The 23505-nt window shown below is 36.1% G+C and overlaps 1 protein-coding gene across 1 annotated transcript; it reads left to right on the top strand.

Annotated features, from left to right (window-relative positions):
- The first annotated feature begins 413 nt into the window (after positions 1–413).
- MRPS30 (mitochondrial ribosomal protein S30) lies at positions 414–20115 on the top strand. The gene is made up of 5 exons (XM_003811012.4): positions 414–1146; positions 2591–2736; positions 3495–3600; positions 4689–4865; positions 6494–20115. Exons 1-5 carry the CDS (start codon positions 546–548, stop codon positions 6781–6783), a joined length of 1320 nt encoding a protein of 439 aa, XP_003811060.1. The 5' UTR covers positions 414–545; the 3' UTR covers positions 6784–20115.
- Positions 20116–23505: the final 3390 nt, after the last annotated feature.

Genomic DNA, 23505 nt, shown 5'->3' with positions numbered 1-23505 from the left:
ACAAATTGTCTGTATTTAGCACAGATAAATATATGGAATTATTTTCCCAAAGATGAATAGTAGGTCACGAGTGATGCTTGCATAATTTTTAAATATAATCAAATATACTGAAAAACATGCTAGTACTGTATTTCCAAAAGTAAGTTTCTATTCCTAGAACTAAAACAGAAAAGAAGTGTTGTGAGATACATAAATGAAGCCAATAAATTTAACCAAGGGCTTACCATTTTCCTGCAGGATGTTTCTAAATAGTTCCTGGCAAAGGAGGTTGCCGTATAGGGTCCTACAAGTAACCTAGGTGGCAGCATCTCCTCCCAGCGTCAGGTCTAAGCACACAAGTTCTTCCTTCCATCTACAAACGCAGGAAACCACGACTGGAGAAGTTATATGATTGGCTAAACCATGAATGACGCAACATAACCCACGCCCACTGAGAATCGTCCTTTCCCAGACTGGCTCAGATTCCGCTTTCCGATTGGTCCCTACAGCAAGAGGGCAAGGACAATTGCTTAAGTTGACCTCTGGGTCCGGAATCGCGGGCAAAGATGGCGGCGGCCAGGTGTTGGAGGCCTTTGCTACGCGGTCCGAGGCTTTCATTGCACATCGCGGCTAATGCCGCCGCCACGGCTACAGAAACGACCTGCCAAGACGTCGCGGCGACCCCCGTCGCGCGGTACCCGCCGATTGTGGCCTCCATGACAGCCGACAGCAAGGCTGCACGGCTGCGGCGGATCGAGCGCTGGCAGGCGACGGTGCACGCTGCGGAGTCGGTAGACGAGAAGCTGCGAATCCTCACCAAGATGCAGTTTATGAAGTACATGGTTTACCCGCAGACCTTCGCGCTGAATGCCGACCGCTGGTACCAGTACTTCACCAAGACCGTGTTCCTGTCGGGTCTGCCGCCGCCCCCAGCGGAGCCCGAGCCCGAGCCCGAACCCGAACCTGAACCTGCGCTGGACCTCGCGGCGCTGCGTGCGGTCGCCTGCGACTGCCTGCTGCAGGAGCACTTCTACCTGCGGCGCAGGCGGCGCGTGCACCGTTACGAGGAGAGCGAGGTCATATCTTTGCCCTTCCTGGATCAGCTGGTGTCAACCCTCGTGGGCCTCCTCAGCCCACACAACCCGGCCCTGGCCGCTGCCGCCCTCGGTGAGCCTTGGATTCCGCCCCAGGGCGGAAGGGAGAGATGGGGATTGTACTGGGTTACTCTGCCGCAGATTTACCCCTCGTCATTTCTTTCTCTCTGCTTCGTTCATGTTTTCCTAGTCCTTTCGCTCCTATCTGGGGTGGCCTGGTTTTGTAACAGTCACTGCGTTAGGAATCTAGAGACTAGGTGTGTGTGGCTGCGCTAACACCTACCAGCTCTTCAACTCTGAAAGCCTGAGCTCTCCAGGATTCCAGTCCTGGATTCTACTTTGTGAGTGTTCAGCCAAATGGAAGAGCAGTGGTGATGAAGAGAAACGCCACTTAAGAGAGTGGGGCGGGCCAGGTTTCCTTTTGGCTGTTCCACCACAAAGCTGTGTGACCATGTGTCACATGGCTGAGTAGTAACTTCTTTTTACCTTAATTTTAAATTTAGTATGTCTTTTCTTTTTCTTTAGTAACTTCTTTTTTGCTTAATTTTTCGCGTTTTACGGTAGTCGTTCTTTGTCGTAGAATTGTGAAGATTAAATGAAGTATTAACTAAGATACCTAACGTTTACTCAGTATTTATGTGCTAGGCCCTGTTCTAAATTTTATATGTGCCAACTTATTAATGCTCACAATAACCGTTCACGATAGGTAGCAATGTTTTGGTAAATGAAAAAAAGACAAAAACGTAACAAACTGAGGCATAGAAACGTTAAATGTGTCTGCCTGACACCCTATAGCTAAGAGATTAGGGGGGGTCAAACTTCAAACTCCCATTCCAAGTTCCTAGTAAAAAATCAGCAGCTTCCGTGTAACTGTTCAGGGCGGACATGAAAAGTAATTAACGTATAAATAATTTTAAAAATTATTGTTTTTGACGCATTCATTATATCTTCTACCAAGTGGATGTCTTAATATTTATTGAAGTAATGTTAGGACTGTAGATGTGTGCTCAACCTAGCCTTGTTGTGTGCATGTTTTTTCCCTTCCCCAGTTGAGAAAGAAGTGGTCTTGAGGAAAGCGTCATGGACTTAGACTACTCCTGATGGATGGCCTAGAAAACCTGTTTAACTTTGTCAAGACCCAGGTTCCTCTCCTATAAAATAGAGATAATGAAAAGTATACATACCTTTGGGAGTTATTGTGAAAATTGAATTGGATGTTCATAAAATAGCCCTATTTTTATTTATGGTGAATGATATTCTTGTTAATCTTATTTTCTCTTATTACCCCTAATGAGGAATCTCTTTGGTTACTGTTCATTGTAATGATGGCACAAGTAGACAATAAATGTTTGAATGTTATATTTAAGTCATAATAGTTAAATTACCACATAACCCAGACTCTTACCTCAATCATTCCTAAGTTATCATTTGCTAAGTTAGTACTCTTTAGTGTTCTAATAGTAACCAAATTTATTTAGATGATCAGATGAAAAAAATTTTGAATATCTTTTTGATAGATTATAGATGCCCAGTTCATTTTTACTGGGTGCGTGGTGAAGAAATTATTCCTCGTGGTCATCGAAGAGGTCGAATTGATGACTTGCGATACCAGATAGATGATAAACCAAACAACCAGATTCGAATATCCAAGCAACTTGCAGAGGTAAGGATTTATTGCGATTATGTATCTATTGATATCTCATGTAGGATTTGTCATAGGCAGGTTGAGTAATAGTCTTAGTAGAATAAAATGTTTCAGGTGGATCTCTTGCCTTTCAAGTCCTTTTTGAAGACATCACGTCTCAAAAATCTTTTTAGCTTTTTAAATCTGCTTTGGTATACTCCATAAAGGTCAGATAACCATTTTAACAATAACGGGTTAAAGTGTCACTTTGCCTGACCATACAGATCTATATGTTTCTCTTAATATAAAAATTCTGAAATAGTTTACGATTGTAATTTGTGATTGTAATTTACTAGACTAGTCATAAATCAAGGAAGTTTAACAGTTATCAACTGGGCCATTTTACATATTTGCAGTTCTTTTGGAGAAAAACAAGTATATTTTGAGTATTGTCTATGCTTTCATGTCAGGGGTTGACACACTTTTTCTGTAAAGATCTGGATAGTTAATATTTTGGGCTGTACAGGCCGTAAGTCTCTGTTGCAAGTGTTCAGCTCTGCTCTTAACAGTGCAAAGCACCATACACAATTTATAAATGAATATGTGTCGGCTGTGTTCCAGTAAAACTTTACTTGTAAAAACAGGTGGCTTGCTCGATTTGGCCCATCATTCAATGATAGTATTATCAAATCATTTTGTGAAACCACCTCATTTTAAGATTTTTAAATCTAATGAGTGTGAGTAAAATACATACTAATGTTGCTGTGAATTTAGTATGTCTTTTCTTTTTCTTTAAGTTTGTGCCATTGGATTATTCTGTTCCTATAGAAATCCCCACTATAAAATGTAAACCAGACAAACTTCCATTATTCAAACGGCAGTATGAAAACCACATATTTGTTGGTAAGTTTCTCTTTTGACATATTGTACCATAAATGTGTTCCAAGTGTCGTATGCAAATTTGGAGTATTGACTACAATGAGGAATTAATTCTTGAAGACCGAGAGGTTTACATAGTCTATGAGCAATATAATTCGTAATCTCAGGTTATTACAACATGCATAAACGCTGGAAAGAAAATATTAAGTTCATTATTTGAAATTTTACTTGTTTCTACCAAAATAGAAGTATTTAACTTTAGAAAATAGGCTTTGTTGACTTATTAGATAGAAAAATTAATTTGTGTTTTTATAAAAGTAAAAACTTTTAGAACTGGACTTGAGATAGCAATTGGCTTTTTTAAGTGTCCTATTTGTGCCATGCATGGTGGTAAGATGAGGAATTCACAAATTCATAATGTCTGATGTCTCCCTCCCTCATGCAGCTTATTCTTTTGCAATTTTTTCTTCCTTTGTTAATTCCTACCCAATGTGAAGAAGTCTTAAGAAGGTTTTATACCAGCCCTCCAGACCTATTTTATCAGCCTTTTCTCAGTCACTGTGGTCTTAGGGAGTGACCTGCAAGGAACTTTTTGTTGAAAAGACTACCACTAAAATAAAGAATGTCAGCATTTCATGAAATGTTGCTACTTTTTTTTTTTTTTTTTACTTAGAAAAGTAGTGTAAAAATGATTTTTAAAAATTAGGAGCAAAGTGTGTAATTATTTCATTAAATAAGTTATTAAAGTCTTGAAGTGGTTGTATCCTCTTAGTTAATATGACAAGGAGACAACCATAGCTAATCATGACTAAGGGATTTGAGAAAACAGATCATAGAAATTTTAAATAACTTGTCTATATATTCTTTCAACTTCTTCCATGTTATTATGGGCTTTATGATAGCTAGCAGATTGAGAAATTATGCTTTCCTGTGAAATTTAATTTTATTATGATCCATAAGATATATAAGTAAACTAATATTCCTACTTATGTATTTAGAGTACTGAGAATATGATGTATAAAGAAGGAAAAAAAAGGCTCAAATACTAAAACATGTGCTCCAGATATTCTACATGTTTGTTTCATCTGAAATGTTTTTATTTTGCTCTTCAGGCTCAAAAACTGCAGATCCTTGCTGTTATGGTCACACCCAGTTTCATCTGTTACCTGACAAATTAAGAAGGGAAAGGCTTTTGAGACAAAACTGTGCTGATCAGATAGAAGTTGTTTTTAGAGCTAATGCTATTGCAAGCCTTTTTGCTTGGACTGGAGCACAAGCTATGTATCAAGGTAAAAACTAATTTTATAGCATTTTCTTTGAAGGTATTTGTAACATTCTAAGAATATAATGGTTAAAATTTTTTCTTTGGGTTAAAACATAGGTTGAATCTTAACATTTTTAAACTTTTGCATTGGCACAAAGTACAGTTGTTTTAAAATCCTCGTTTAAATACTATACATTTGAAATCTGACACTGAGGTAGTTGTTTTTGTCTTTTACTTTGACCATCTTCTGTGTGAATGTACTTTTGCACACATTTCAAAGACTGTAGCCAACTAAGTCAACCCTTTCTAGATAATAGCTTTCTGCAGGTAGAAAAGGTAATGATTTTGTGGATTAAATATTTATATTACATCAATGGCTATCCTATATAATTTCTTTAAAGGTTATATCCAGGATTTGGATTAGGGGATTGTTCATTCATTCAGTAAACAGTAACTGCTTTTTTATATGCTATACTCTGTTCAAGATGCAGTGTTGAGTGAAACAGATCCTGCTTTCTTAGAACTTACATTATAGTGGGGATGTGGGGTGGTAAAAGATAATAAGCATGTAATGTTTATAACTAGTGGTAATACTATGGGGAAAATACTTTAGCCTAAAGAGTAGAATGATTTATAGGGGGGCAGGTATAAATGAGGTATGGAGAAGAATCTATTTTTAAAAAGTCATTCAGGGGAGGTCCCTAAAAATGACTTACTCTAAGACCTGAATGGCGAGGAGCTGCCTATGCACAAATCTGGGTAAAGACACTTCCAGGCAAAAGGATCATCAAGTAAAAGTCCCTGAGGTGGGAACAGGCCTGAAATATTTAGGAACAACATGAAGGGTAATGAAGAGTGGGACAAGGAGAATGATGTAGAAGGAGATAGTGGAAGCCAGAGGCTATATCTTCCAGGACTATTAGAGCTCATTGTGGGGCATTTGGATTTTATTCTAAAACCTGAAGTAATGTAATATGAAGTAGATTAACACTATGTGAATATCCAAGAGGAATTTTACTACATATTTGATTACTAGGCTCATCTTTTTTTAACGTATATATGTATTTTAACCTTATACTCAAAATTGACTTAGATTTATATAATAGAATTGAATAGAGGAAGTGGGAGTAGGAGTAGATGGAATTAGACAAAGTAAGAAGTAACTTTCTTGAAGATGGTAGAATGGCACTTTTTACTTTTGAAAGATAAAGTACTTCTTTTTACAATAAAATAAATTCCATATGTCAACAGTATTACTCATTTGCTATCTCCATTAAACATGACATAAAATACGTGTGGAGAAATAGTTACTACTTGGCTTTGGTAGTTGGGTAATGACATAGTACCAGATGTAGAAAGCATCAGTGTAGATAGAGCTTGCCGCTCTTAGATGAAGTAAATAAGACTGATGTTGTTGAAAAAGATTAATCATGAGATTGAGGATACTAGAAGGGAGGAAAATATTATTTGTGCAGAAATAAAATATAGGGTTAGAATAGAGATGATAAGGAAACTTTGAGGTCTTCAGGGATTTTGTTACATAAAGTATGTAAGTTGTAGGAGGTATTTGATACCCTCTCATGTCTAATGTGTTTGTTTTGTTTGGGTAAGATATATTCTATGTGTAAATTTCAGCATAACTTTCTTCTACAGGATTCTGGAGTGAAGCAGATGTTACTCGACCTTTTGTCTCCCAGGCTGTGATCACAGATGGAAAATACTTTTCCTTTTTCTGCTACCAGCTAAATACTTTGGCACTGACTACACAAGCTGATCAAAATAACCCTCGTAAAAATATATGTTGGGGTACACAAAGTAAGCCTCTTTATGAAACAATTGAGGATAATGATGTGAAAGGTTTTAATGATGATGTTCTACTTCAGATAGTTCACTTTCTACTGAATAGACCAAAAGAAGAAAAATCACAGCTGTTGGAAAACTGAAAAAGCATATTTGATTGAGAACTGTGGGAATATTTAAATTTTACTGAAGGAACAATAATGATGAGATTTGTAACTGTCAACTATTAAATACATTGATTTTTGAGACAAATATTTCTTACGTCAACCTGTTATTAGATCTCTTACTCTGCTCAAATTCATCACTGAACGATTTAATTTTAGTTACCTTTTGTTGATTTAAAAATAATTGCATTTGTATATTGCTAACTGATAAGACGAATTGAGTTATTGAGCTATTAAATGCACATTTTAATATAAATGCAGAAATCCCAAATAAAATGCTAACATACTGAATTCAGTAATTAAAAGAACCCACTGCAGCTGGGTGCAATGGCTCAAGCCTGTAATCGCAACACTTTGGGAGGCCAAGGTGGGTGGATCGCTTGAGTCCAGGAGTTTGAGACCAGCCTGGGCAACATGGCAAAACCCCATCTCTAGTAAAAATACAAAAATTAGCCTGTCCTGGTGGTGCATGCCTGTAATCCCAGCTACTCCGGAGGCTGAGGCACAAGAATCACTGGAACCCAGGAGGCAGAGTTTGCAGTGAACGTAGATTGTGCCACTGCACTCCAGCCTGGGTGACAGAGCAAGACTCCTGTCTCAAAACAAACAGAAGAACCCACTACAGCAGGGTAGAACTAATCCATTCAGTAATGGACTAATGTTAGGAAGTAATGCTAATACAGAACATTAGTTGTTCAAAGGAGAAAAATAAGGCTTTGATAGAATTCTCAATCTTGGTTTTAAAAGAAAAGAAAAGATAGATATTAATAGGACAGTATAATGGTGAAATGTAAGGGATAACCCCATTGAAATCAAATTAAGCTTTGAACTTTATATGCTTTATTTGCTAATCCATTCCAAGTGCCTAGATTCATAGAAGTAAGAAATCAATAAATGTTTGTTGAATGGATGTGAATTAATGAATTTAAGGTAGTCAACCTTTTTAGTTTGAGATCTAGTATATCTTCTTATTTATTTACTTTTTTTTTTTTTTTGAAACAGTTTTTGCTCTTGTTGCCCAGGCTAGAGTGCAATGGCACAGTCTCAGCTCACTATGACCTCCACCTCCTGGGTTCAAGCAATTCTCCTGCCTCAGCCTCCTAAGTAGCTGAGATTAATTACAGGCATGCACCACCATGCCCGGCTAATTTTTTGTATTTAATAGAGATGGGGTTTTGCCATGTTGGTTAGGCTGGTCTCGAACTCCTGACCTCAGGTGATCCACCCACCCCGGCTTCCCAAAGTGCTAGGATTACAGGTATGAGCCACTGCACCCGGCCTATTTACATCTTTTATTTCTTAGCAACGTTTAGAGTTTCTTTTATCTCCATGCATTTCCTATGTATGCCTACATTTTTGTGTAATTGGAAATGGACTTTTTCTTTCCAATTATATACTTCTTTATAGTTTTTAAAAGTGGCTTTTATAGGTGATACTGATAGCTATATATTTATCTTGTAAATGACCAATTTAAGTTGTTCATTAAAGCCAATAATTTGTCAGCTGATTCTCATGAGGTGTATATAACCAATCTGATTTGCATTCTTCTGAAACTGCTTATCAAATAGATGGCCATTAGCCCCTAAATGGCAAAATCCACTGGACAGTTTTCTGTATTGTACTCAGTAAGGTCTGACATATTTTGCATGTTTGACCACTCCTTCATTTTTAAAATAGTTTTTTTATTGCCTTCAGTGGAACATGCTCTTGGTTTTCCTCCTATCTCATTTGCTGTTCTGTCATATTTCTGTTTGCTGTTCTTCCTCTCACTTTTCTTCAAATATTGGTGTACTTTTTTTTTCTTTTCTAGACTCCATTTTTGTTTAACCACACTCTCCCTAGATGATTTTATCAAATTCCATGGATTTAAATATATTTGAAGCACATTCAAAATTAGTTTGATTTCAACTTTGTGTTTTGTATTTGAATGATAAGCATCAGCATTATAACTAAACAGACTGTGTGGTTAAGATTATGGACAATTTTTCCCTCTAGTTATCTAATTTTCATAATTACCCCCAGAACGTGAGAACATTATTTTTATGATCAGAAAGTATTTTAAGAAACTAGTTGAGTGGACTCTAATATGGAACCATCAACATGTATCAAATTCCACTTAATTATAAGCAAATTCACTGTGAAATTATATTTAAAAAGGCATTTCATGATTACATTTGTTATTTAAGAAAATGTTATTTAAAGAAATTTACATAAGTTTCATTATACATGTATTTTAGCTTACTCATTCTGGAAATGGAAAACTTAGATACTAGGCAAGAGGGCTTTAGATTTTTTTTATGAGATATTTTAATAGACCAGTACTTAGGTCTTAATATTTGTGTTTTTCAAAAATTTATGTTAAAATCCTAACCCCCATGACTATAGTATTAGGAGATAGGGCCTTTTGGAAGGTGACTGCAGAGGGGCAGCACCTTCAGGAATAGAATTAGTGCCCTTATAAAATAGACCCAAGGGAACTTTTTCATCCCTTACACCCTGTGAGAATATGATGAGAAGGCACCATCTATGAGCCAGAGAATAGATCCTCACCACACACTGAATCTGCTGGTGCCTTGATCTTGGACTTTCTAGCCTCCAGAACTGTGAGAAACAAATTTCTGCTGTTTATAAGCTGTCCAGTTAATGGAATTTTGTTATTGTAGCCCAAATATACTAAGACAACAACCAATATAGTTAAAATTACTATGCATGTTCTACTTTATATTAAGTTCTAGTGTACGTTGTATAATGCTTACATCAAATAAAAGGTAAGGTTAATATACATAAAACATGTTTAGGTAAGATAATTGTAAAAATTATTTATTAGAGAAATTGGTAAAATTGTGGCTTTGCGTAGAGGCAGGAGAAAGAAAAGAGCAAGGCACTAGTGAGAAAAATTGCTATGGAGAATATTGAGAATCGATACAAGGAGACCTACAGGTTTACAACATTAATATTAGCCAATACTTGATTGGACAGTTTAAATTTTTCAACCTGAAAGGCCTTTGTGCCCCAAAGTTTGGTAAGGAGATTTTGTAAAAACAAACAACAATAGCAATAAAAAATCAGGGAAGATTAAGAGATTTCATAAGGAGCAAGAATTTATAGGTAATACTTAAAAGGTATAGGTATGATTACTATTTTGGTGAATAATAGGCACATGGTAGACTGAAATTCGGCAACAGCTACTGTGCAAATAAGCATATCTGTGATTATGGCTTATATCGGGTTGGGGACCCCTGTTGTAAGCCATTCTTTTTAGTACAGGTTAAGCTCCATTTCTCAATCACAGTTCTGTTCATCTGTGGGAAATAATGAATTCTGTTTCAGATTTTGATTGTCTTTTGTGTTCTTTGTCATCCAACAGAATTGCACATTTCACTTTGTAAAATTTTTATAACTGGCGTTTGACACTTGAAACTGGCTTTTGAGTCTTCTATAATAGTTTGTGCAGAAGTCTGAGGTTTAATGTTATGATGGCCTTATTCATACTGTAGAAATATATACTGCAGCAATATGCACCCAAATGGTCAATAAGCTTTTTAAATGAACTAGCTAGATTTTTAGTTTTGATTTTAATTCTTGGTTTGAATTGCTAAAAGCTATCTTGACCTTAGGAAAATGAAAGCTTACATGAGGTTTAGCCACTTAAAACAAAGTATTTCTTTGTGTCTCCAGTTCATGTGAAACCTGACTTTTATTTACAATATTTATGTTAGGAGCACTTTTATTAGGATCTTTTGAAGCCTTTCAAGAGTTTTCTTTCAGTTATTATTAATAGTACTAATAAAGAAGGTGAGCAGGATTTAAAGCTGAAAGGAGCATCAGAGATAATTGAACTTTGTTTATGCCATTCATTGTTACCCTATGCAATGTCTTTTGTTTGTTTTTAATTAATTGCCAATATTTAAGAAGAGGGTCATAGAACAGTCATTATTCCACATTCTCTTGAAAAACTGGAAGATCTGGCAACTACAGGTTTATGTTCTTGCATGTTAACAATATACAGGGGCTGGAATTACCTGCTCTGAGTCCCTTTAGATGTGCATACTCTCTCCGATTTGCCACAGTTCCCACCAATTCTCATTTCTCCTCTCTTTACTTGGCCTATCTCATTAATTTCTATTAAATATTTTATTACTGAGGCCGTTAGTTTATGACCCCTGAGGCCAAGACAGCTGTTAAGAACTTGCATTACTGGTGGCAAAATTATACCTTTACGATTACTTACTAAGTTTTAGAAATCTCACTTTTCTAACAAGAGGTATTATGGTAATCATAAGTTCAAAAGAATTAAAGTTCATTTGAGATAATTAAATCAAAACCTCTAGTCTGGGTTGGAGGGTGATAAAGTTATCTGGCGAAATATATGAACTTCTGTTACCTTCCTCTTCTGCTAAATGAATGGTAAAATGAATCCTGATTTGTTTAGGCAGTTTACTTATGAAGTTGGGAGAATTTTTTTTTTTCTTTAAAGGACTGAGTCTGGCTCTGTTGCCTAGGCTCAAGTACTGTGGATCTTGGCTCACTGCAGCCTCCACCTCTTGGATTCAAGCAGTTCTCCTGCCTCAGCCTCCCGAGTAGCTGGGAGCCACCGTGTCCAGCTGATTTTTGTATTTTTAGTAAATGAGTTTTCACCATGTTGGCCAGGCTGGTCTTGAACTCCTGACCTCAAGTGAGCTGCCCACCTGGCCTCCCAAAGCTCTGGGATTATAGGTGTGAGCCACTGTGCCAGGCCTGAGGTTGGGAGAAATTTTGTCCATTTCTCTAGAACCAAAATTGGCAAGCAGAGAGTATTTGGATGTTACACAAAATATTTAGTTTCCCTTTCTAGCCTAAATTGGGTTGTTTATAGCACCCCTCTCTCCATTTGAGAAAAATGGTTAGGATGAGGCCTTATTAAAACAGAGAAGGTACCCAAATAGTGGTTCAAACACAGGCTGGCTAATAAGCTGTGAGGTGACTTACCAAAAAACAACAACAACAAAAACCCTTGAACTTCTGCTTTCAACTTCTACTTTATGCTAGATTATTTGGTCCAATCTTCCTGGTCTAACACCTGGCTACATATAACAACAAACATCTGCTTGAATGTGTTGGAAAGGTGATGAGTAATTGCCAGGCTGATATATTAAATAAAATGGAAATCTCAAAAGTTGAACTTGCTATTCAGTCTGCTTTTGCTCTGGAGGGGGGATTTGTTAGCCAAGAAGAGGCTGAAAACATGAGTAGTGTACTTTGGGAAACTAGAAGGACGAATGTTAAAAGTATACGACCTCCAAGGTTGTGACTCTGGTAGAATTCTTTGGTTAGAGATCCTGAAGGACAGCATCCTAGGGATAATGGTGAAACAGAAGTAGACCATTCACATAGAGTGTAGTTTAGCATTAAATCATCAAGGTGGCTTAGTAAATTGCGAGATTTTGAAAGTGGACTAAGGTGACCTTAGGTTTCTAATGCCCCTAGGAACCTGAAAGATACAAACCTGGAGGAAGAATATTTTCCTAGGCCTCAAATTATTTGGGTACTTTTTCAAATACAGTATCTCCACATACCCTGGATACAGGAGGAGAAAGACGGAATGAAAACTGGCAGAAACAGTAGACCCAAAGGGGCACCAAATAATTGCATTGTGAGGTAGACTTTAAGTATGTTTACTGTATTCAAGGAGATAAAAGATGGAAATTTTTCATATAGAATTGGAAACTATAAAAAAGTCAATGCAGATTTGTTAAAAAAAAAAAAGCCAAATATAAATTTGAAAACTTGAAAAACCAAACAGTGAAAATTAAGAACTCCAAATGTGTTAGTTATCTATTGCTGTGTAACATACTGCTCAAACTTGACTTAACATACGTTTATTATCTCAGTTTTTGTTGGTCAGGAATCCAAGCATGGCCTAAGTGGGTTCTCCGCTTTAGGCTGCAATCAAAGCATTGGTCGGGGTAGGGTCTCCTCTGGAGGCTGAGCTGGGGAAGGATCTGCTTCAGATTTATGTAGTTGCTAGCAGGTTCTTGGACTGAGGACCTCAGTAGCTTCCTGGCTGTTGGATGAAAGCATTCTTCAGTTCCTTGTCCCATAGACCTCTCCTTTAGGACAGCTTACAACCTGGCAGCTTGCCAGAGGGAACCTATAGAGCCCATAGAGTGAGTCTGCTAACAAGACAACTGAAGAGAGAAATAACCAAACTGAAAATGAGAAAAAAATATTTAGAATTAATGTCTTTGTAAACTTTGACTCTATTACTCTGCCATCACCTATAAGGGGGAATTGAAATATACCCATGCTGGGAAACAATGGAAGTAGTGTGGAGAAAAGTATTAATAAGGATATATTTTAATTGAATGTAGGAGCTTAGAAATAAGGACAGTATTAGGGAAGAATGGATTATTAAACTAGATATTTAGGAATCCTCTTCATACTTATTCAGGACACCAGTGGGTACCCAATCTGTACTGTTTTTACTGATCTTTGTGCAATTTGCTGCTCAGCAGATATTTTCAATGCTGATTGGTAATATGTCAGTGGATAACCAGTGGAAATGCATGTCTATTAATTACTATTGCACATAATATTTATCTTGTTTTTATATTTTGCACAGGATTTTCAAGGTGCTGGTATATTTCTGAGCACTGTAAAGTTTTCTTTGAGAAATAAGTGTTTATTTTTAAATTGCGTTGTCTCATGGGAGGGTAACATTTGTAAATATACTTCAAATTAGTGTTGTTCCCTTTGCTTTCTTTTTCCTGACTCAGAAACAGAGTGCTTTGACTGCTCTATGTTGGGGCCATGTTTTCCGCAGACTTGAACCCAAGCCAGGCCCTTGAATGTTCCCAGGCACGGATAAACTTGTTTAGACTGCCTGAAACACCAAAACATCAAACGTGTTGCTGAACATGTAAATACTAGCCCCAACCCTGAACCCGATTCCTTAAGCCCCCATATAAACTCCATATCCGATTCCCCATATCTAGGTTAGAACGTCTCTTTTCTCCCTGTCAATCATGAGGACTAATGCAGCACACAATGTATACAGTACTAATAAAGGCTTTGGACTTACCACTTCCTTCTTTGAAATCCCAACTGGTCGCATCTTAGGTTGGTTTGGGGCAGTCCCTTGTGGGAACTCTCCTGCTATTCTGTCTGGTTTTGGGCCTTACTGCAGTTGTGGTTTTGGGTGGTTGGAACAAGCATATATTTCAATAAGTACGTTTTTTAAATGTCCAAAAAACAACATGACACAACTGCAGGTCGAGAGCCAGTTTTAGTTTGTCCCATAAGCTTTCTGTCTTTGTTCAGTTTAGTTATAATGGAGAAAACGTCTTTAATGTTGACAGGATTTCTTTAGAAAAAAACCATTGCTATATCTGAAAGTCCAGTTTCAACTGGCAAAATTGGACAAAAGCAGCAATTTGAAAAACCAAGCTACTTATAACTTGATAAAGTCCTCTATAAACTAAGTCATTATATTTCTCCTTTTAAATAAACCATTGTAAATTTAATGTTCATATCAGTTGAGTATTAGTTTCCAGCTGGATTCATGCTGAATAAAGTCCAGAAACTTTCTTTGTGATTCGAATAGATGCGCAGGAAGCTGGGAAGGAAAAGAAAAGCATATGGTGAGTAAATTTCTTAATGCCAGGTATTACATTAACATGAAAGCAGCCAACATTCAGCATTCCTATTCATTTGGAACTCAATGAGAACGTTCAGTTACTTATCACTGACTACTTAAGGGGACATTTGCCTATTTATTTACAATGCTCTGCAGAAGTATCCAGTAACATTTATGAATTTATTTGTATATATCAAATATTATCTTATGTTCTAATGAATTTTATCCATTTCAGGTAGAGAATGGATTATTCTGAAAACTAGATTTTCATATAATTTTGTTTTTAGTTTCATTTTTCATTTTTAAAATATAAGATTTTTGTTATTGCTATAAAATACATGATCATTACAGAAAATCTGAAAAACAGTAGGGAAGATAATCTCATGCTGTTAACATTTTGGTATATCTTTTATCTATAGATTTTTGTTGATATTTTGTTTTTCAGGTCATACTATAGATAAAGGTTTTTACATTTGTATTTCATAATCACTTTTCCTCATTATACATTTCAGTATTCCATAAGTAGTCTTTGGGGGTATTTTGTAGATAATTGAATATAAAATTATTGTAAAATTAAACACTAACAGAAATACATAAACATGAAATTTTCATCAGTTCACACTCATTACAGGGAGAAAAGGAATCACAACTTTTTTCTATTATTAAAAAAACCCAAGCATGATAATTATATAAGATTAGCTAATGTGGGTGTAAATATATTTCATGTTGGAATAGTTCACAAGTACACAGATGATTAAATCCTGACTTCCAATATATTTGCAAGATTTCCATATCTTACCACCTGGGTGTGATTCATAATCAGATAAATAAAGGATCTGTGTATTTGGAAAGCCTTAAAAGAAGGAAAAAATATCTATATAATTATCCTCTGGTAAAGTATACTTTGTTTCAACCTAGAGTTTTAAATGCCATTTGAAAGAACAATTCTAGAAGAGTTCTATCAGTCTAATTCTCATGTTACCTGAAAATATAAACAAGTTTAAAGTCAGTTTGACAGTTGAATCTGAAAGTCTAGATTGAAGTCGTGCTTTAGTCATTAGCTAAGTGACTTAGGAGCAATAAATTTTTATTGAGTTTAGTTTCTTCATCGAATATATTGAGTGGATTGGATAAGAAGATATTCTAAATCCCTCCTAACATGATGAATCATTCCTTCTAAGCTTCTCACTGCAGATGTAATTTGCCATTAACACTATTTTTTTAGCTTTCTTTTTTAAAACTCCTGTTTCCAAATGACAAAATAATAATATTCTTAAAGAGCTAGAGAATTAAGAGAGGTTAGCTTGCCCTTTCGCTGAATTTCCTCAGTTGCGATATTTTTCTTTCATACTGTTTTCCACCATAACAATATCCCCTGAGGCTAGACTCATATACTTTTAGAATAAAAAGAAATTTCATTATCAAGTGGAACGAATGATTCAATGCTCAAATGTCCTCTCAAACACTTGCACCAAATATTCAGTTCCCTCTGTGCTTGAAAGATAAAGGTTTATTACCTCCCAAAGCTGCTACTTTTCCGGTTTGAACTATACTGATTATTAGACAATGCTTACTGTGAGTTGAAATCTGTTTTCTGGTAGCTTCTCCTTCATCTTAGCTATACCTCTTTTTTTGTTGTTGTTTTTTAATTAAGTTTTAGGGTACATGCGCGCAACGTGCAGGTTAGTTACATATGTATACATGTGCCATGTTGGTGTGCTGCACCCATCAACTTGTCATTTAACATTAGGTATATGTCCTAATGCTATCCCTTCCCCCTTCCCCCACCCCACAACAGGACCAGTGTGTGATGTTCCCCTTCCTGTGTCCATGTGTTCTCATTGTTCAATTCCCACCTATGAGTGAGAACATGCGGTGTTTGGTTTTTTGTCCTTGCGATAGTTTGCTGAGAATGATGGTTTCCAGCTTCATCCATGTCCCTACAAAGGACAAGAACTCATCATTTTTTATGACTGCATAGTATTCCATGGTGTATATGTGCCACATTTTCTTAATCCAGTCTATCATTGTTGGACATTTGGCTTGGTTCCAAGTCTTTGCTATTGTGAATAGTGCCGCTATAAACATAGGTGTGCATATGTCTTTATAGCAGCATGATTTATAATCCTTTGGGTATATACCCAGTAATGGGATGGCTAGGTCAAATGGTATTTCTAGTTCTAGATCCCTGAGGAATCACCACACTGACTCCCACATTGGTTGAACTAGTTTACAGTCCCACCAACAGTGTAAAAGTGTTCCTATTTCCCCACATCCTCTCCAGCACCTGTTGTTTCCTGATTTTTTACTGATCACCATTCTAACTGGTGTGAGATGGTATCTCATTGTGGTTTTGATTTGCATTTCTCTGATGGCCAGTGATGATGAGCATTTTTTCATGTGTCATTTGGCTGCATAAATGTCTTTTGAGAAGTGTCTGTTCATATCCTTTGCCCACTTTTTGATGGGGTTGTTTTTTTCTTGTAAATTTGTTTGAGTTCATTGTAGATTCTGGATATTAGCCCTTTGTCAGATGAGTAGATGGCAAAAATTTTCTCTCATTCTGTAGGTTGCCTGTTCACTCTGATAGTAGTTTCTTTTGCTGTGCAGAGGCTCTTTAGTTTAATTAGATCCCATTTGTCAATTTTGGCTTTTGTTGCCATTGCTTTTGGTGTTTTAGACATGAAGTCCTTGCCCATGCCTATGTCCTGAATGGTATTGCCTAGGTTTTTATGGTTTTAGGTCTAACATTTAAGTCTTTAATCCATCTTGAATTGATTTTTGTATCAGGTGTAAAGAAGGGATCCAGTTTCAGCTTTCTACATATGGCTAGCCAGTTTTCCCTGTACCATTTATTAAATAGGGAATCGTTTTGCCATTTCTTGTTTTTGTCAGGTTTGTCAAAGATCAGATAGTTGTAGATATGTGGCATTATTTCTGAGGGCTCTGTTCTGTTCCATTGATCTATATCTCTGTTTTGGTACCAGTACCATGCTGTTTTGGTTACTTTAGCCTTGTAATACAGTTTGAAGTCAGGTAGCGTGATGCCTCCAGCTTTGTTCTTTTGGCTTAGGATTGACTTGGCAATGCGGGCTCTTTTTTGGTTCCATATGAACTTTAAAGTAGTTTTTTCCAGTTCTGTGAAGAAAGTCGTTGGTAGCTTGATGGGGATGGCATTGAATCTATAAATTACCTTGGGCAGTATGGCCATTTTCAGGATATTGATTCTTCCTACCCATGAGCATGGAATGTTCTTCCATTTGTTTGTATCCTCTTTTATTTCGTTGAGCAGTGGTTTGTAGTTCTCCTTGAAGAGGTCCTTCACGTCCCTTGTAAGTTGGAATCCTAGGTATTTTATTCTTTTTGAAGCAATTGTGAATGGGAGTTCACTCATGATTTGGCTCTCAGTTTGTGTTATTGGTGTATAAGAATGCTTGTGATTTTTGTACATTGATTTTGTATCCTGAGACTTTGCTAAAGTTGCTGAAGGAGATTTTGGGCTGAGACAATGGGGTTTTCTAGATATACAATCATGTCATCTGCAAACAGGGACAATTTGATTTCCTCTTATCCTAATTGAATACCCTAAGTATTTAGGAATCTTCTCCATTTCTTTTTATCAGGTCAAAGTACATAAGTACATATTTTAGGGTCTTCTGTTCTTGAGGGTTTTTGTTTTTTGTTTTTTGTTTTTTCTTTTCCTATTGGAGGTTTGACACCTATATTTTTCTCTGACATTTTGGAAATTTGCTTCCCAAAGTCAAAAACATAATGCCTAACTTTTCCCGATTTGGCCAACATCAACTTTAAGATTCTGTGGTTATCTTTTTACCAAGAGATTTGTCAGTTTTACTGCCCCAATCATTTCCTTTTTACTGATTAGAATTAGGCCTTTGTGTAGCTGTTCACCTAATTACTTCCTCTACCTTGTGAAAAAGAGCAGGGACACTAACATTTGCTGGGTACCTACTACATGCCAAAAGTACTTAATCGTATGCAGTAATGTCATTTAATCTTCAAAACAACTCTCCAAAGGAAGTGTCACTCTCCTTGTTTGATTTCTTGCTTCCCAAATGGAAGGTCCTTTGTATTAATAGTATCTGTCAAATTTCATACAATACTTAAATATGTTCTTGATACGTACTTCAATATAACCAACAGGATGAGGCAGTATTTGATAAAGTAAAAAATAAGATGAATATTTCTAGTGATTTATAAGTTACTTGAGGAAATCATGCTGTTTATGCTTTTCCTTTTTAGGTATTCTTTGTGAATTTGCTATTTGTGTGTGAATATATCTGTTTCGATAATGAATAACCATATGAAATGGATAATTGTATGAAAATTCATTTGTAATTCAATAGATTGCCAGGGATTTTAGGTTGGTTATGAAGGTTTGTTTTTTTTTTTTCTTTTGGAGAGTGGGGAGATTGGCATACAGTTTCAAATTGTTTATGTGGAAGTTGGAAGTGTGACTAAGCTCGAAGAAAGGAAGAGAGGGACAAAGAAAGGGAGGAGGTACCCCTAAGTGGGAACCTACCAGGACATTCAAAGCAAGAGCAGTAAGTTCTGAATGTGCTGGGACAACCTGGGTGATATGCATGGATATGGGCTATGGAGGCTGAGCATTTTAATGATAACTTAGGGAAAGGAGGCATGGCCATGGTGTAAAACTCTCAAATCCCAACCCCTAATCCAACCTTAAAATCCAAGTCTTCTAAAGGTCTGTTTTAACCATGAAAGGACCATAAGAAAGGCAATTCACAGAAAATGAGGCCATGTGGCCAAGAAATATAAGAAAAACAGTAAAAGCCCTTAATCTCAATAGCAATAGATTGGATGCAAGTGAATATAATGAGTTGCCATGTCATTCTTACTGGATTGGAAAAGAAATTAGAATGTCTAAATAACATGTATCATCCAGGATGCGGGGAAATGGGAGCTCTTGTACCCTGCAGGCAGGCATTTAAATTGGTGCAACCGCTTTGGATTGCTGCTTTGTAGTATCTGGTGCAACTGAAGATGAACATGCCCTGTGACACAGCAACCGCACTTCTAGGTCAATACCCTAATTATATTCTTACTGTGGTTCACAAGAAGGTATGTAAGAGGTCATTGCCTGAGCACTGTTTAGAATAGGGGCAAACTGGAAATCCTCTAAATGTCTATCAATGAAGGAATAGATAAATTGTAATATGTTCATATAAAATACTGCATAAATAAGTGAAATTTATAAATATACTAACGAATGAATCTTGAAAACAGAGTTGGGAGATAAAAGCAAGCTGTTGAAGAACATGGTCAGTATCCTCTCACTTATGTAAGTTAAAAACTCCAAAGAACATTATCTATATTGGTAATGGCATAGACGTGTGGTAAAATATAAAAATATTAACTAAAAGTTCTATACGCTTCAGGATATTGTTAGTATAATAAGGCAGGAAGTGGATAGCATTGGGGTGAGACAGTGGTTTGGTGGTTATGTTTGGTTACTTTAGTTATGTTAGTAACATTTTTTTTTTAAAGAAGGATCCGGAATAATTATGGTAAAATAATAGTATTTGCTAAGACTAGATGATTGGTGTACTGGATTTCATCCACTATTTTCTAAGTTTGTTATGAACGCTTAAAATATATATGTATGTAGTAAAATTAATGTAAATTTGTACAAATAAAAATAAATGGCATGTGATATATGGCAGAAGCTGTGTGTGTGTATGAAAAGCAAAGGCAGGCAGGGCAAGTTTCTGGGTAGCATAAACATGGAACAATCCTAGGAATATGAAGTTGACCTAAATATACCAGCTTTCTGGAGATTCCACAGTCCCAGATGATTGATGATCTAATACAATTTTCTAGTTTTATTGATAATAGGAGCAAGAAGGGTTAAGTGACTTTCTCCAAGTTGCACATACATAAGTGGTAGAGCTCGTTCTAGAATCCAAGTGTTCTGAGTCCTGTCCAGTGTTCTTCTTCCTACATTGCTGCAAATGAGTCCTTCATGTATAGCTCATGACTTGCATAAGGTAGATAATTTTGTGAGCTGTTCTTTACAGATTCCCTTTTATTTTATATTCTACTAGGTCTATCTATAGCAAAAGGCATTTAGAAGTGGTGTTAATATTAGCATGCCCAAAGTAACTCTGAGATGATATCATTTACTTCCATATGGGAATTTTCCAGTTAGTATCAAGCTTGAGATTCAAGTGGAAATTAGCTTTCAGGAATTTTTGCAATATAAAATTTATTATGTGTTGACCTAGTTCTGTGTACCAAGCCAGGCTCAAAGTAGTAGTACAAATATGTTGCTATTACACCCAAAAATAAGTTATCTAAAAGTTCTGCTGTTGTCTGTATTAACTACCTGATCTTTTGGATTAAAAGATTGATAGACAGTATTGTTTCTTTCTAACTATAGTTAGGAAAAAAGGAAGTGTTCAAATTAGTTTATTACAATCCAGATCATCTTATCTCTTCCTGACAACCTAGATAAATCTATTTATGACTAGCAAAATGGAACATTTTTAGTGCTGTCAGATATTTTGTAGAACCACATAAATTTTGTGGAGAAGTGGTTATATTTTTAGTAAGGGAATTATTTCCTCTGGAAAAAAGCACTGAACATGGAAGCATTAAAACAAGTGACAAGGAATGGAGGTCATTTATTGTACCCATCCTCTCTGTCCTATATAATCACTAAGCATTCCTAGGGGATAGAGTACAAATCTGGGTATTGGGAAATAGATTCTTGCTATTTTGATAATTCCACCTATATCAGTTATTTACAATATGTTATTTCTGCATCTGAAAAAAATGATTTTAATAGTAAATAATCCAGAGATACAGAGTGAGTTATTAATTAATGTTTATTAAATATAGTATCTACAAGTCTTCAGTATTAATGTTTCACAATTTATAATGGTAAGATGTCTGCAATGGAGAGACATTGGACATGGGGGAAAGTAACAAAACATTTAGGAACTGGCTTTAGTGGGTAATTGGGATCAGTATTGAACCTATACAGTGGAAGAGTGACATAGCTTGAATGATATGATTTGGAGGATACAAAGGCCTCTTGAAGGAATAGTTTGTTTCTGTTCCATAATGTCTGGGGTCTCAACTGGTGAAACTCAAATGCTGGGAGTGACTCCATACCTAGGGGCTGGGATCATCTGGAGCCATCTTCATTCACAGGTCTCCTATTGATACTGGCTCTTGGCTGGAATCTCAGCTAGGGCTAGTTGACCAGAGAACATACATGTGTCCTCTCCATATGGCCTGGGCTTTCTTACAGGATGGTGGTATTAGGGTAGTTGGACTTTTTACATGGTGGCTTAAGACTCCAAAAGCCAATGCGTAAAAAGATCTAATGGGGGTTGCAAGGCCTTTTCTGACTTAGCCTCAGAAGTTTCGTAGCATCTCTATTGTAATCAATTCGTCAAAGCAATTACAAGCCCACCAAGATCCAAGAGAAGGGATATAGACCCCACTTCTTGATGGCAAGAATATCAGAGAATTTTGGATGCATGTTTAAACCAACATAAGCTACGTGGGTTGAAAGTCACCAAAATCAGAAAGGCACTGTCTGTGAAAATCACTGCCTGTGAAAGGAACTTAGCTCTAACTAAACCGTGGCTGCTGCTGGCAATCCAAGTGTTGCTCTAGAGATTTATCTGAGGTTCTGGCTCTTGTTTCGGGAAGCCCTCCTGAAACATTGGTACCATTACATTAGCAGGGACAATAAGGACCCTCACCTCAGGCTCATTACAGGCTTTCCATTACCACCTAAAAGAGAGCAGCAAAAATTAGGGGCTTCCTGCAAGCTTACTTGCTTGTCATCACATCAATCTACTAAAATATTCAATGTCAAACTACTCAATTATCAATGTATGAAAAAATTTTTCAGGTGTAAACACTACTTTTAGTACAATTTTAAGGAATCTCCTTCCTTAATGTAAGTCTTGTTATATAATATGGTCTTCTAGGAGTACTATTTTTGCTTATATATATACCAATGTCTTCATGCTTGGCAGTAGGAGAAGAGAAGGGAAGTTGGGGCGGAAAAGAGTAGTGATAAGAGAAGATATAAAGCTATTTTTAGTTTTAAATTAAATCCACAAAGACTAAATTTGATGAAGGTGATGGGGTGTTTGGAAAAATCCAAGACATAATGGTTTTTCAGAGGATGGTTTTCATATTCTTTATATTCAAGTTTACTTTTTCCTAATAATAAAAAACATAAAGGAGTCAAATATTTTTAGATGCCTGTGGATTTTGAGAATCTTACCTCACTCCAGGTTTATTTCTGAGCTCTATTATTCTTTTCATGTATATGAGGCAAATACAATTAAAATTTAAACATAAAATACAGTGTTGCTGCTTTTGCTGTAACACATAAAGTAAGCATAAATGAGTCTCAGTTACACAAACATAAAAATAATCATCCATCCAGGAAAGTAATTTAAAACAAATTATAGTCAGGGAACTGCAACTGATACTTTTAACTGTTGATATAAAATGTGAATTAGATTGTAAAAAATCAAGAAAGTAATTATTATAAACTAGGTATATATGTGTGTATCTGGAATGAAAATTTGTAGAAATAGATAAAAAGCCACAAAATCCTTTTAGTCTTAAAAATAATAATCTTAAAATGCTAAATTACAAAGCTTTTGTTGTCAAAAAGTACTACAGTCTGATTAGGAATTACATTTTCTGTGATCTATGCCATAGACCTCTCCACATGTGCTAACTTTTCCTGAAACGTAAATGAGCAATGTTTATGAAAATAGCTTATTTTATTAATATTTGAAGTTATAAAATTCATAATTTCTCAGTTTCTTGAATTTGAACAAAAATATATAAAACAACACATCAGCATGGGATCATGGAATTTTCTGTTGCTAAAATATTTATTTAAGTAGTCATGTTCACTGGGGATATGCTTTCCTTTTAATCGTTGGTAATCTGTGGATAGAGAAGTCAGAGTTAGCTGAGGATTCGTTTCAAACCGTAGCCTCCAAAGTTTTGAAACTGCGCCATCTCTGAGCTTGTCTGCAAGATTGAAAATCCTGCTGTTCTAAGCT

This window comes from Pan paniscus, chromosome 4 (assembly GCF_029289425.2).
Source record: "Pan paniscus chromosome 4, NHGRI_mPanPan1-v2.0_pri, whole genome shotgun sequence".
In the NCBI taxonomy this organism is placed as follows: domain Eukaryota; kingdom Metazoa; phylum Chordata; class Mammalia; order Primates; family Hominidae; genus Pan; species Pan paniscus.
Note: the sequence above shows the minus strand (reverse complement) of the source record. Positions and strands in the feature narration are given on the sequence as shown.

Bases quoted from the DNA above. Each gene is read 5' to 3' on its own strand.
- MRPS30 (XM_003811012.4), top strand. From the start codon at position 546: ATGGCGGCGGCCAGGTGTTGGAGGCCTTTGCTACGCGGTCCGAGGCTT. The intron at 2,737-3,494 runs GTAAGGATTTAT...TTTTTCTTTAAG, and splicing joins TATCCAAGCAACTTGCAGAG to TTTGTGCCATTGGATTATTC. The intron at 3,601-4,688 runs GTAAGTTTCTCT...TTTGCTCTTCAG, and splicing joins TGAAAACCACATATTTGTTG to GCTCAAAAACTGCAGATCCT.